The sequence below is a fragment of the Apteryx rowi genome, unplaced genomic scaffold (assembly GCF_003343035.1).
Source record: "Apteryx rowi isolate R43461 unplaced genomic scaffold, aptRow1 scaffold_641, whole genome shotgun sequence".
Classification (NCBI taxonomy): Eukaryota; Metazoa; Chordata; class Aves; order Apterygiformes; family Apterygidae; genus Apteryx; species Apteryx rowi.
This window is the reverse complement of record NW_020450918.1, coordinates 291,277-304,471: the sequence shown is the minus strand read 5'-3', so window position 1 is coordinate 304,471 and position 13,195 is coordinate 291,277. Positions and strand designations below refer to the sequence as shown.

Below are 13,195 nucleotides of genomic sequence, written 5' to 3'. Positions count from 1 at the left end.
AATATGACCAGAAGCCTCATTTGTGGATGGGAACCCCAAGACTGAACACTTTGCAAGCACGGGCATAAATAGGTTTCCTGCTCATCATGGCTTACAGAGCATATATGTGACCAGAGACTAATGGATTAAAGGGAAAGAAAGGGGAACTATCTTGATAACCAAAGTAGAACAGACCAGTTTCAGATCTTTCCTACCTCCCACTGCACACGTCCAACTCATCCCACCCCTCTGGGCAATTCTGGAAAGAAAGGGCCTGGGAAGAAGAGTGTGGCTGTCACACCTTGTGATTTACCAAACTCACACCCCTCTGTGGGGCAGCCCCATCCATGCCCTTGCAGGGGGCAGATTTGACTCATCCATGGAGCAACCTGGTTTTCTGAGCTGGCTGAGAACTTTTCTGGCACACTATTTCCATTTAAACAAGTAGCAAATTTCTGTGACCTAATCAGGAGTCACCAAATGGCATGGACAATTTTTGCCATCAGTAATGCTGTTAAGCCTTTAGATTCTAAGCAGGCTGGTAACCCTGATGTTCAGGCAATAGACATACAGCCCGCTAGAAAAATTCTCCTGAATATGCTTCTTAAGTTCTAAAAACCTAAGAAGCCCCCCTAAGAATCATTTTCTTGTATATCTATATCCTTTTAGGTAATACCCAGGCAAACAAAACATTGATTTGGACCAGTGCATCACGCACTCTTCTGGGAAACTCTGCCACTTACCACCCGTCTTTCACCATTGATTCCTCTCCATTGCTCAGCCTTTTTCATAATGTAGCTCAGTTCCTGACTGGAAATCTCTAAGTCCAATGGAACGAAGAATGTAGCTTCCTCACCATGAATACGTCGAAATACATCCAACAGCCAACCTTCGCTATGTAGCCTAAGTATAGAAATAACACACTTGGTTCTTCTCTGAAAGGACTCTTCATGCAAATAAAGGAGTCTTACCCTTTCACAGTATTCTAGCGTATAAGGTTTGTCTTCCTTCCATGTCTATATTATCTAACTCTGAGTAAGAAGCTTCTTTCCTACATGTCCTCCAACATGCAACCCCCCCCAGTTCTCTGGAAACTTTACAACACCTGAACCAAATGACATAATCTTAAGCAGAGATGTGTTTTAATTATTTCAAGATATTGATTTCCAAAGAACGTCCTGATCCTGTGGACATTTATGTCCTTAGCTTTGTGCTGGGTAATTCGTCCCAGTGCTTACATGGAGTAACTTGTTAGACATGAATGGAAGTCTTTCTGTGCCAGGGTTTAATAACAGGCAAACCACATCATATAGAAGGAGAACTACTCATCATTTCTTTTAACCCCAAACCTAAAGTCTATACAATCTAAACTTCTCTTGATGTTAGAAAATTTCATTTTGTCTGTTGGTTTTGTTTTTCTGTGACACTTCTGTGCTGTGGTAGGGAACTGAGTAAGTACTACACATTAAAATTCTCTACCACAAGAAAGGCTTGCTGTGTGGTATTTCTTAATGTAGGTGAAACCAAGAAATATTGTGAGGCTTTTGGAAGAGCCTAATGTCACATTTTTAGCCTTAGATGAACTTTAAAACTTCAAAACATTTCTATTTAATTCAAATGGAACCTCTTCAACTTCATCTCTTACTCATTCTACTTTTATTCCAAAACCAAGAGCTCAAGAAAAAGATCAGAAAATCTGGAATCTCAATCTTGAATATTGAATTGAGGTCTTTGCTTTTATACCCTCTTCCAAGCTAATACTTTATTAGAATTCATTTGTTGCTTGTTGCCAGTCTCAGCTTTTGCATCCTCCCCAGAGACTGGCTTGGTAGTCATGACCTGCCTGGGGGTTTGCTGGGTGGCTCTGCAACCAACAAAAAGCCCAGACATCTGTGAGGCTGTAAAGGTCCTTCATTTACTGGCAGGAGGGAGAAAGAGCATGGGGAAGCTGTCATCTTTGACCTTCTGGACTCTCAGCCTTCTCTTGTACAGGAGCACTGGAAGCAGTGTCTGTGACTGATCCTTATTCTTGGGTGTTGTATTGGCATATATTTGCTGACCATTGTGGGTGTGAGTGGAGGGCAGCAGACTGTTCAACCAAATCAGAATGAAGTTCAGATTTATATAGCTCTACATCTCACTTTATGGTGCACACAGTAATTGCAGAGAAGCTGTTTAGTACAATTTTGCCCATAACTGTGAGATTTAGCATGGAACAGAAATAAGGAGATGGACCAACAGAGAGTTTTTAAACTTGATCTCAGGAGGAGCTTTAGCTCTCTCTTCAAAGGGGAATATGAGTCAAGCTCCATATCCACAAGTTTCTGTGATGAAGTAGCTATTCTGCTACTGAAATTTGGCAGCTTGGCTCAACATCAGATTAGGAACTTTTATCTCCCACTTTGCTGCAAAGGCTATCTCTGTACTTTTTTCCCCACCCTTCTTTTTTGAAAAGTTCTTTTTTGAAGTTGCAGTCATAAATTTTCTGCAGTTTTCAGAGTGTCATTTTGGGATTCTCTTAATCAAAAGAGGAGACCAAATGGAAGATAACCTAAGAGATTCAGTTAGTCCTGGGAATATAAACAAAAYGGCTATCAAGAAATAATAGAAAAAATTCCAAATCATGAAATGTAAATCAGTGCTAAGGCACAGTAGGATACTAAGGTATCTTAAAACACATTACAGAAGAGAAGATTTTTTAAATATAGTCAGTTTTCCAAATGTCAGAACCTTTTTAAAGGAAAGTTTGTCTCTTAATCTCTGGACCTACATTGGATGTTATATTGACAACAGATATCTTTTTGCAGACATTGACTTTATAATATCTTGTACTTCATTGAAAAACTAGTAATCAGGCTGGTTGCCTTCTGGTCTTCTGCTTGTCTTGAAACAATAATATTGCATGTTGTTGTTCTTTGAAATTTCAGGTCAGCAATTTTAATGACTTGCCACTTATCTTGCTAAACAAGAGCAAGACCTTGCTATTTATTTAAGCTCACTTAATGTAACATTCCTTTTTTAAATGAAGTAAAATTTAATGCAGTTAAATTACTGTCTATTGCTGCCATAAACATTTTCTATATGAACATTTTAAGTACATGGTTATAAACAATATAATTAACTTTGAATTAATTTGGAATCATGAAGTCTCTGTCTTCCAGCTTTGTTCCTTTTGCCCGAAAGTACTCAGCCTGCTCCTGTAACCTGTAACTCCCTTCTTTGGCATGAAAACTACTCAAACACTTCTTCCTGTATTTTAACATGGCTTCTGTAAATATGATAGTAATAATATCTATTGCTAATGCAATAAAGAGTAAAACAAAACTCAGAGCTATTTCCCAAGCTATGAAACCCAGTATAATATCTTACAAGCTCATTTATTCATTAAAAAGAAGAACAGAAAATGTTGAAGTGGTTTCTCATCCAGAGTCAGACTGAAAAAATGGACATCTCAAAAGTACAAGCCAAAATTTGAAGGGTAGAGTGGTTTAAAACAATTCAATTTATTATGTCTTATTCTGAGCCATTCTCATACTTTTTTTTGCAAAGCAAATGTAAAAAGCATAAAAATCATTTTGCTCTTAACACTGAAAAATGTAGGATTTTGTAGCTTTTCTCCCCAAATATTTCAATAGCAGGAAATTTGGACATAAACCCTTTCCAGACACTTTTAGTTGGGATGCATCTGCATTTTCTCACACTGCAGAAAACATTTCACCAATGAATTCCTGACTGTTTCTAATGTCTGGTGGAAATAAAATGAAGGAATCGCAAACAGTGCCACTTCATTTTTCTAAAAAATAATTAGAATATCTCTTCATGCTAGATGTACTACAGACACCCAAGGGAGCCAGATATTGAGGTATGTTGGTTTATAAAGACACAGATACCTACTGCTGTTTATCCCCTGCCCACGATTTGGTTAGGTTCCTAGTTGTTCGTCAATGCTGCCATGAAGCTTTCTAGCTCTAGCAGAAACAAGCACTTTCTCTGCCTGCTTTGGTGTACTGATGGATCCACTGTTCTCATCCTTTTTTTTATACTCTGTTAAATGACAAATTGCTGAGTAATTCTAATCAATGTCACCAACTGTACTGTCTAAGGATCAAATTCTTCCCTATGGACTGGTGTATTAGGAGACAACATTTATGTTGGTTCGCATTATGAGTGAAGGATATGGTGGATGTCTGTCTGAAAATACATGTTACTGAGTCCAGTGACCTTACATTTAATGTCCTTGGGATATAACACCTGAGGACTACTCACACAAAGAGGTAGTTAGTTTTACTACTGCCTTGTTTAAAATACTATTTTCTTTTGGAAATAAATGTCATTTTATATATATTTGGAAAAACAAGTTTAAGTTATAAATTACAGAGATGTTTTCCTTAAAGGCATTTGAAAAGGATTTAATGCTATCATTAGTGGACTGGGATAGTGTGATGCTCAAGAGTCCTTGCCAGGGCCCAGATTCCCACTGTGCTGGGCTGTGGACATGTGTGGAACAGAAAGCTGATCCTATTTCAGAAGCTCACAGTATAACTTTACTCTGCACAGACTCCAGTATTTTAAATGTTTTGTTTTGTTGTCTTTTTTTCTGCTACCAAGCAGAGAGCTTCAAAGACCTAATGCACTGTAACAGATTTTGTTATCTTCCCTTTGCTTTTGTATTTTGCTATGAATCATTTTTAAAATGTGTCGTACTAAGACAACTTTTTTTCCCCCAGTAACATTCTCCCCCCACCCCTTTATTGGAAAACATTATAGGAAAATTGATCCAGAGGAAAGGAACCTTTGATGATCTTGCACCTGTTCCCCAGACAATGAAGATGTTGGCAATATTCTCATAAAAACCTGCCTTACAAATGTTTTAATTTAAATTAATTTTCCTCAGTAATAAACGACAGCAGCTAAAACTTATGAAGCTATTCAAAACTATTAAGTCAATGATTAAGAAGGCATTAACATCTCAAAAACTAATTAACTAGACTACCAGTACATTGGAGTTGTGTACAGCTTCCAGGAATGCAGGAGCTTTGAAATACTTTGCAGAAATTTAGACTGCCATTTAACTTTTTCTGCCTGCTGTAATGGAGTTTGTGGAAAGAAGAAGACCTAGGGATGATTCTGTCAGATGGAAGCAGTATACTGAGCATTTCTATTCTTAGAACTGCCTGGATTTTGTCCTTGCATATCGTTTTTATGGGTGCTTGCCACCACCCCATGTTCATCACTGAGTGATTCAAGGGCCAGAAAAAGTTCATACTGCATTATAAATGAGTTGCCAGAGAAAGGCAAACACATTTTTTCAGCCAATATATTAGACAACGTATTTCGTTTGCTCTCAGTGTATCATGCCTGTCCCTGGTGTCTGCATGGCTAACGGTGCCTTCTAGAAAGCTGGCAAGAAAGATAGCTGGTCAGATTTCATGATGAAGTTGAGTGTATTAATATTGATAATAGGCAAAAGTAAAGGGAAAATTATTTGGAGTACATCGTATCATGCATTGGGTCAAACTCTCAGTCGCATCAAGTCTAAAACTCAGTATCATCTAAAGGTGTAAGACACTGTGGTGTATTGCAGTATCAGAGAGACTGTGTACTTTATCCTGGATGTAGCTTTCTGAGTTTTTCCTATTCCTCACAAAAATTCTACTTGAAAGTCCAAAGATAAGATCTTCCAAAGTACCTAAATAAAAGATATACACACCTTAGACCTTAAACCCTTAAAATAGACACCATTCTTAAAAGCCAGTGGAACAGAAGCTCCTAGACAATTTGAAAGAACATGGCATCTACTGTATTCCTGTTAAGGAAATGAGTGGCTCCCTCTCTGACTCACAGTGCCCACCAAGTACAAATGTATTAAAAGTTACGCAGGAGTTAACCTCCCTTGATAGTCTGAAATTCTGTGCCGTAGACATGTTACATATTGATATATCGATATATCTTTTCTGATATCACCTTATTTTACCTTGTAGGAGAAGGAGCACAGACTTGAGCCTAAGCTCCTAAGTGGATAACAAGATAAAGAGACGTACCTTAGAAAGTAAAGGTACAATACTGTTGATGAAATGATGAAAAGAATTGTGTAAAGCATCACAGTGATTAGTGCTCCAGGAATCCCTGATTCCTCTGCTCTTAGAAAGACCCAGTAGAGCTTTGCAGCATCAGCAATGGGTTTCTCTACACTGTTTGCAAGTCTCTGTCAGGGAGAAAAAAAAAATCAAAATAAGGAAATGCCAGACTTGAGCATGTTCATCTATAGACACAAAAGAACCTGAGTTTCTTTATAAGAAGGATTTAATTGTAATTTGGGGAGCACACAGCTTGAAAATCAGGAGTCTGCTACACAGATCTTAAAACTAACCATGAGATGTGAAACTTATATAGACTACTTTCTTGCTTATTTTAGTGCCATTAAAACCTGCCCTACAGATATGCCCTATTTGCTCAGGAAACAAAAATCATGTCTCATTTAAAGTACTCACTCTGAGTTCCATTAACATATTTCAGGAAAAAGCGGAGGAAGGGTGAGGCTACAATTTGCCTTATTTCAGTGACCAGAGAGGCATAATATTGAATGGTTTAAGTTTCTGTTTTCAAGAGTGCCGAGTAAGCAGAAACCCCTTGTGCCAGTGCATAATTCCAAATAGGCTAGTTGCGAAATGACTTGTCACATGAAAAGTACTGGTATCTACCAGACACAGAAAATCATCATTTTGAAAGTGTGCACTTTGGAAGGTGTGTATGCACCAATTCCCAATTTCAAATCAAGTCAAGATTTGGTGCTACCATTGGAAAATGAAAGCAATAACAATGTTATCTGAAATGCCAAATAGAAATATCAGAATATCTGTGTGTGTTGCTAGCTGTCACCTAGCAGAGCTTTTTCACTAGCCTTGCAAAAAATAGCACCAGTTAAAGAAGGTAGTGGATTCACAAAGTTTCACTGAGACCCAATGAGGTGACAAAAATGGAGAAAGCAACTACAAGTAGATCAACAGGGGACACCAGTAGGGTTGTGTTAAGTTTTGCCCAAAGGGGTTGACCTTTTTCGGTGCAAAAGAGACAAGTTCCCCCTTATGAAGCAGTATTTTAATTTATGTACATGTATTATCATATCTGTCTGGAATATTTTAAGTCAGAAAATGAGATATTCCTCTTGTACCCCATTCTAGTGTCCAGTCAGTCCGATTTGGAAAGCCACAAAGAACATGGAAGAAGCAACAAACATGTGCATTGTTTTAAGATACAGCCCTCTACTTAATTTCTTTTTCTCCTGAGAAGAAATTGAGACATAATGAGATCAATACCACTGAAGAGATTTGACTGTACTTTATATGGCTTCCATTGCTGTGGTGGAATTAAAGATACCTCTTAAATGTAAGTTGCGTCACTAATAGCTGCTCCAAAAGTACATGACTGTGATATATCCTACTTAGGTAGGATATCAACAATTCATGTTCAACTGCTTTTTAAAAAAATAAACATGAATAACTACTTTCATTCTATTGAGGATGACATAAATCTTTAGCATACTAAATATGTGCACAAAATTAATATTCATAGATTAAAATAGTCATTTAATGGGGAATAAAGCAGTTTGCGTATTTCACAAAGAATGCCAATGTTTTTGTAGCACTCTGTGTTTCATTATACTTCCAGTAAAGCAGGGAAAAAATTTCCTCAGAATTCTATGGTTTTCCTCTTTTTTTTCCCATATCTAGTTCTTAAGAAGTAGCTACTGTTTTGACATATTATTGCCCTCTGCTGGATCAATTTAGAAGAATTCAGCTACATGTCACAGGTCTTCTGCTCAGAGCTAAAATTAATTCATCTCTCCACTTTTTTTTTTTTAAATGTGACACAGTGACAGCAGTATCCATACTAAATCATATTAAAACATTTTACAAGGACATGGGAAATCACATCACCAAAAAATCCAGTATTCATCCTCCAGAAAAGAAATCTGTGACGATTAAGATTCAACAAGCCTGCAGCTTCTGGAAAAACTTGTCTGGGCTAATCCTCAAGACAGTCAAAACTTTCTGTCTATTTTTGACTACCCTTGCGGTGACATGCATAGTAAGGAGCTCACTGAAGGAAAGACATTTACAAGTCCAGTGATGAACGCTACAAAGAATAAGATTCTTGAGTGTATTTTCTGTTCTCTCTCCAGCATTTGCAACACTGCCAGGTTTCTGTAATGGAAATTATAGGTCCCAAGAGACTGGTAATGGCATATAAAGACTAGTCACTAATTCAGATCTGTCAGTATTCTTAAAAATACAAAGAAAAGAAAAAGACATTATCTCTCAGTTCTGTTCTGTCTCCCTGTTCTATCTATCTTCTCTGCTTGCATAAAAGCTGGGTGCCTCCTTCCTCGTCTTACAGAAGAAACTGTGTGCCAAGGAAAACCCTCTGCAGAGTAATCACATTCTAACATCCCTCCAGAGAGGCAGAAGACTGAATGGCAAAGAAGAGTAAATTTCTCTCTTATCCAAGCAGTTCTTTCTGGCAAGGCAGAAAAAAAAAAGTGTATTTTTCTATCCATTTTTTCTAACAAAGAGATTGTGTCAATCCTTCCAAGTTTTTCAAAGACATGATCCAAGAAAGGTGTCTTATTGTTAAATTGTTTAAAATATATCTATCATTATCTGTCTCTGGTACTTACCACAGCATATGATGATGGTGATGTAAGCACTTTGCAATCTCTAATTTTTTTTATGATGAAACATACCCATGTGAATAAAGAAGTGTTATTCTCTGCATTTTACAAGTGAAGAAGTCACAGAGAGACTAAATGACTGGTCCCAGGAAAACTCTGGCAGAGTTGGAGCTTGAACTGAATTCACCAAAATTGTAGGCAAGCTTCCTAACCCTGGAATGATCCTTCTACAAACTGATAGTAAATCAAGCCTGGAATCACACTTTTGATACAGTATCTTAAACTATGAGTTGAACCCGCACCCCCAGACATTCACCTGCTCTCTAGTCTTCCTTTAATAATAATAAATTTAGCTGGTAAACAAAGAAACCTATGTCTCCAGGACTATCTGTCATCTTTCATAAGTATTCAGTCCATTTGGGATAATAAAATATATTGTAACACTGAAATAACTCATATTACCACAACACAGTATTTTAAAAATGCTTGATCTAAAATAGATTGGCAAGTAAATCTGAAATAGCTGTTGAAAAAATGTCAGGGAAAAAAATCTACAAATGCAATACCAGAAACACATGTAAGAGATATAGTTTCATTTTGGAAAGAATACACACAGTGTATTGTATAATATTTGGACAAATGAGTTTCTACCAAAGATAATCTTGGTGGGTAAAATTGCCAGATTTTCAGTATGAAGTATAAGGAGAAGTGTGCTTTTCTAATACTATAATGAAAATCTCAGTTACTTTATTCATATCTTATATTTCCCTCTGACCAAGCACAGAAGTCCTATTTGAATTTGATAATGAATTCAGTCTGACTAATTTTAATTTTAAAAAGCACTGCAATGGGAAGCAATATAAAAACAAAGGAAAAGCACATTTTTACAAGACTTTTCAAAAGCAGAGCACAGTTTAGTGGACGAGGAATCAGGAGACCTGAGAAAACCTGACTCACAGCACGGACTGTGGCTCCTCAGTGGGAAAACGTGTTATTCTTACATGTCGCTCCAAGGCAGGCCGGTCCTAGGAGTCCAGCAGACACGCCCCCTCCCCCCAGAAAGCTCCCACCACCTGATGCCCATTGAAAGGACTCTGTGTCACCTGCACAGCGAGACCCGAATCTGAAACGCATGCTCTGGGAGGCTGGACACTACATCGTGTGTGATGGAAGCTCTCCTGCCACCAAGGTACACAGCACAGATAAAGGCACTGCCAGAGTTGGTGGCTTTACTCTTAGGATTTTAAATGCTATGAGACTGTCACTGTAAGGAAGTTTGTCTTCCCATCTTGCAGGTCTTTTCTAGGTGTGCCAATAAAAGTTATTAACTACCTTGCATGTCCGAGGAGTGCACAATAACCTCTCCTTTTGGTTTGGGGATTTTTTCAGTTTCTCTGTTTCAGTGCTTGGAAAAATCTGAAACGCTAATAATAAGGACCACTCATTAACCCATCTCCATTAATATTGAAAATTGCAGTAATCCTTTTCAAAGCAGACGCCATCATTCCAGGGCTGGATTTACTTTCTTACCTCCCTATATGGCTTGTACAGTGCTCTTAATTTTATGCAGAAACACTGTGACTCCATTAGATGGGAATTTTGTTAATAAAAAGGTAATGCATAACATTATTATTTAATTTCTTTTTGACTTTCATGTTCCATTGCCAGGGGTTGAATTTCATATCTTTCACTGATTCACTGAATAAAACAAACTTCTACGTCAAGGACTCATGTCCAAGTTATTTTAAGTGACTTACCCCCAGGAATGAATCCACTACAAACACTGCCAAGGGGTCTAGCACTGTCCAGAGTCCCATAGCCATGATAAACTTTGACAAGAAGGAAGGGAATGAGTCAAACAGCTGCTGACAGCCCCATCTGATCAGAACCAAAAGCAGCAGTCCTGCATTCAAGGTTAGGGGTCCCACCACAACCATGGCCAACTCTTCAGTGGTCTGCAGCAAGGAGTTCTGGTAGCACAGTTCGACAGTGTGAGGGAAAAACTGAAATCTGTAAATAAGCAAAGTAAGAAAGTTTGTCTGTGTTCTCAGGCAGGCCATTAAAAAAGTAGAATAATGCATACAACGCATTTCAGTGTAAAGTTGAAGCCCTAGGTTGGTCACAACCCTTCATGTGATAATAGAAGCACAAGCCAGTTTTGTGTCATCAGGTTAAATTCCTGATTTCATTCCCTAGCAATCTCAAATAGGATCTCCACCTGTCTCCCAATAGGATCACACCAAAAAGTGTATGAAGCTATTCAAAAAAACCCCAAACCTTTCTCCTGCTCCTTCCTTCTCCTCCTCCTTTGCTCCACTTTCACTCTCAGTTCAGTGGGTGCACATCCAGGCCCTCAGGACAGCGCAGGTTGGGTTACAGAAATGCATTGGTGGCCACAAACACCAGTCTGAGCATGGGCCCCAAGACCTCACCCCTCTCTGCATACTGCAGCAGCTTTGGAAACAGCTGCACACAGCAGCACAAAGCAGAAAACGTATCACAAAAGCCGCAATTTCAAGCATCCTTAAGGTGACTGAAAATGTCCCACTTGCCACCAAGGAGGAGGGTTTTGACAAGCTCAGAGCACTCCCTGCAACAGGCAGTAAGCAAAAAGCCTGACATTGCAGGAGACAGGAACTGCATGGTATTATGAGCTACATACAGATGCTGAAATTTAAGGTAAAAAAAGTCAAGACAATCAAAGTGGCTTAAATTTTTCTCCTGCATCCATCCACAGCTAATGACTAAAGCAAAAGTGGCTTGGTTTTGACTTTGATTTGCATTTGTGAGTGCTACCATCAAATTTGATGGGATTAGAGGGTGTTCAACTCTGTCACTTGCACTGAGGGCACCCAGTTACAGATTTGGTCACTAATCCAAGACATTTTATTTGAGACTGTTATCCTTAACGTAGTTGTGTGCCTGAGATTGCTGTAATTAGTGGCTTCGAACATGACTTCCTCTCTGTCCCATGTTGTTTCCTTCTGTTCTGCTTCCTTTCCTTTCACAGACTCTTGATGCTTGGCCCCCCAAAAGTTTTAATGCCAGCTGGCTGAGACCTCCTGGTCTTGTGCAAGGCTAGACACAAGAGATGTCTGGCTTTGCGTTAAGACCTAGAAGATCCTCTTAACATATCATTGCTGACTGCAGTCTGCCCAGATACCCTGTTCAAATTCTACCCAGCAATCCCAGTATCATCCAGTTTAGTACATAACAGACACAGGTCACAAAGCTGTATGTTACCAGCTCCTACTGACTGAATCAGGTTTGCATGATGCTTTAAAGTGAAAAAAGAAAAAATGCTTCTATTGGAAAAATCTTCCCTTCCCTAACCATGACTGATCTTATTTGGCCTATAACCCATTTTCTACCCAACGACAACACATAGGGAAGCAGGTACATATTACCTTGTGGAGTTGTTCTCCATCTCTTTTTTTCCATGTCAAGTACTGACATGTAATGATTTTCCTAGAACTCTCTAGAGAGCTCTGATTCCTGAACTAAAGTCAATATGTCATATAGTTAAAATGTGTCAACCCGATATAGTCCTCTTAATAAATCTGATATATCAAATTTAAATTCTTGTAAAATATTTTATTCACAAATCACTTCGGTAACATCAAATATGAATAAAATGCATTTTCATTTTTGTGCACTATTCAGGCATTTTGAAATACTTAATCCAAAATGATAAATAGTTCTTGTGAAAGATACATAACCTGTAGGATATCTTGGAGGGGAGAGAGGTGGGGTGGCAAAAGATGCACAGACGGACACGTCCTGTACTGGATTGATGAAGTTACATCATTAACACCCTCACCTTTCTGTTCGAGTCACTTTTACTTAGTAGAGCATCTGGAGTGCAGAGTTCTTGTTCTCCAAATCTCTGTGGAGGTTCCTATCTGGGCTTGCATGCAGCTTCCTAGCACAGGTCTTAGTCATCAGTTCTCTTCATAGTGTGAAGGAACCTCTCAATTTAGCTATTGGTAGAAATATTCCAACTGAGCAAGAAGGCAACAGGACTTACTTTGTAACAGGAATTGAGATGGTCTGAAGGAAGAGCCACTGACTACAATAATGCAGGTAAAGTCTCACAAACCAAAGTAAGACTACTAACAGCACAACCAGCCAGAAGTCCCAAGAATGCCAGTGTGTGGTTCCCAGTTCTGAGAAAACTGCATATATCCCAAAATGGAAATGTTCAATAATCCTTTTGGACAGCCTCACTTCTACAGCAGAACGGCAGCTGGAAATATATGGAAATAAAACAAAGAAGAGTCATTTGGAGGAACATACAAGGAATAACAGTCCCTAAAACACTCTAGAATTCTGTCATAAAGATAAATGTTATGATCAGAGTGAGTGCCATGTTTGATTGACCAACATATCTAGGTAGGAAAAAAAAAGAAGCATCTTTCTTCCAATGCAATCTCAATGAGGGGTGGACTCCTCCCAGAAATCATGCTTCTACTTTTATAAAGAAAAACAACAAATCATAGTTTAATACAATTTTTTAAAAGTTTTTTGCTTTAATTTTAATTTTTT

General features: G+C 38.4%; 1 protein-coding gene across 1 annotated transcript; it reads right to left on the bottom strand.

Annotated features, from left to right (window-relative positions):
- Window positions 1–619: 619 nt before the first annotated feature.
- On the bottom strand, window positions 620–12,890 carry LOC112974960. Its single transcript, XM_026084479.1, has 4 exons — window positions 12,678–12,890; window positions 10,408–10,660; window positions 6,021–6,184; window positions 620–882 (listed from the first exon to the last, which is right to left on the bottom strand). The coding sequence occupies exons 2-4, from the start codon at window positions 10,585–10,587 to the stop codon at window positions 690–692; spliced, it is 537 nt and encodes a 178-aa protein (XP_025940264.1). The 5' UTR covers window positions 10,588–10,660; window positions 12,678–12,890; the 3' UTR covers window positions 620–689.
- Window positions 12,891–13,195: the final 305 nt, after the last annotated feature.

Coding starts and splice junctions, on each gene's coding strand:
- LOC112974960 (XM_026084479.1), bottom strand. CDS start 10,587: ATGGTTGTGGTGGGACCCCTAACCTTGAATGCAGGACTGCTGCTTTTG. Junction 6,185..10,407: donor TAGTGGATTCATTCCTGGGG/GTAAGTCACTTA, acceptor TCTCCCTGACAG/AGACTTGCAAACAGTGTAGA. Junction 883..6,020: donor TTGTACCTTTACTTTCTAAG/GTACGTCTCTTT, acceptor TTCTATACTTAG/GCTACATAGCGAAGGTTGGC.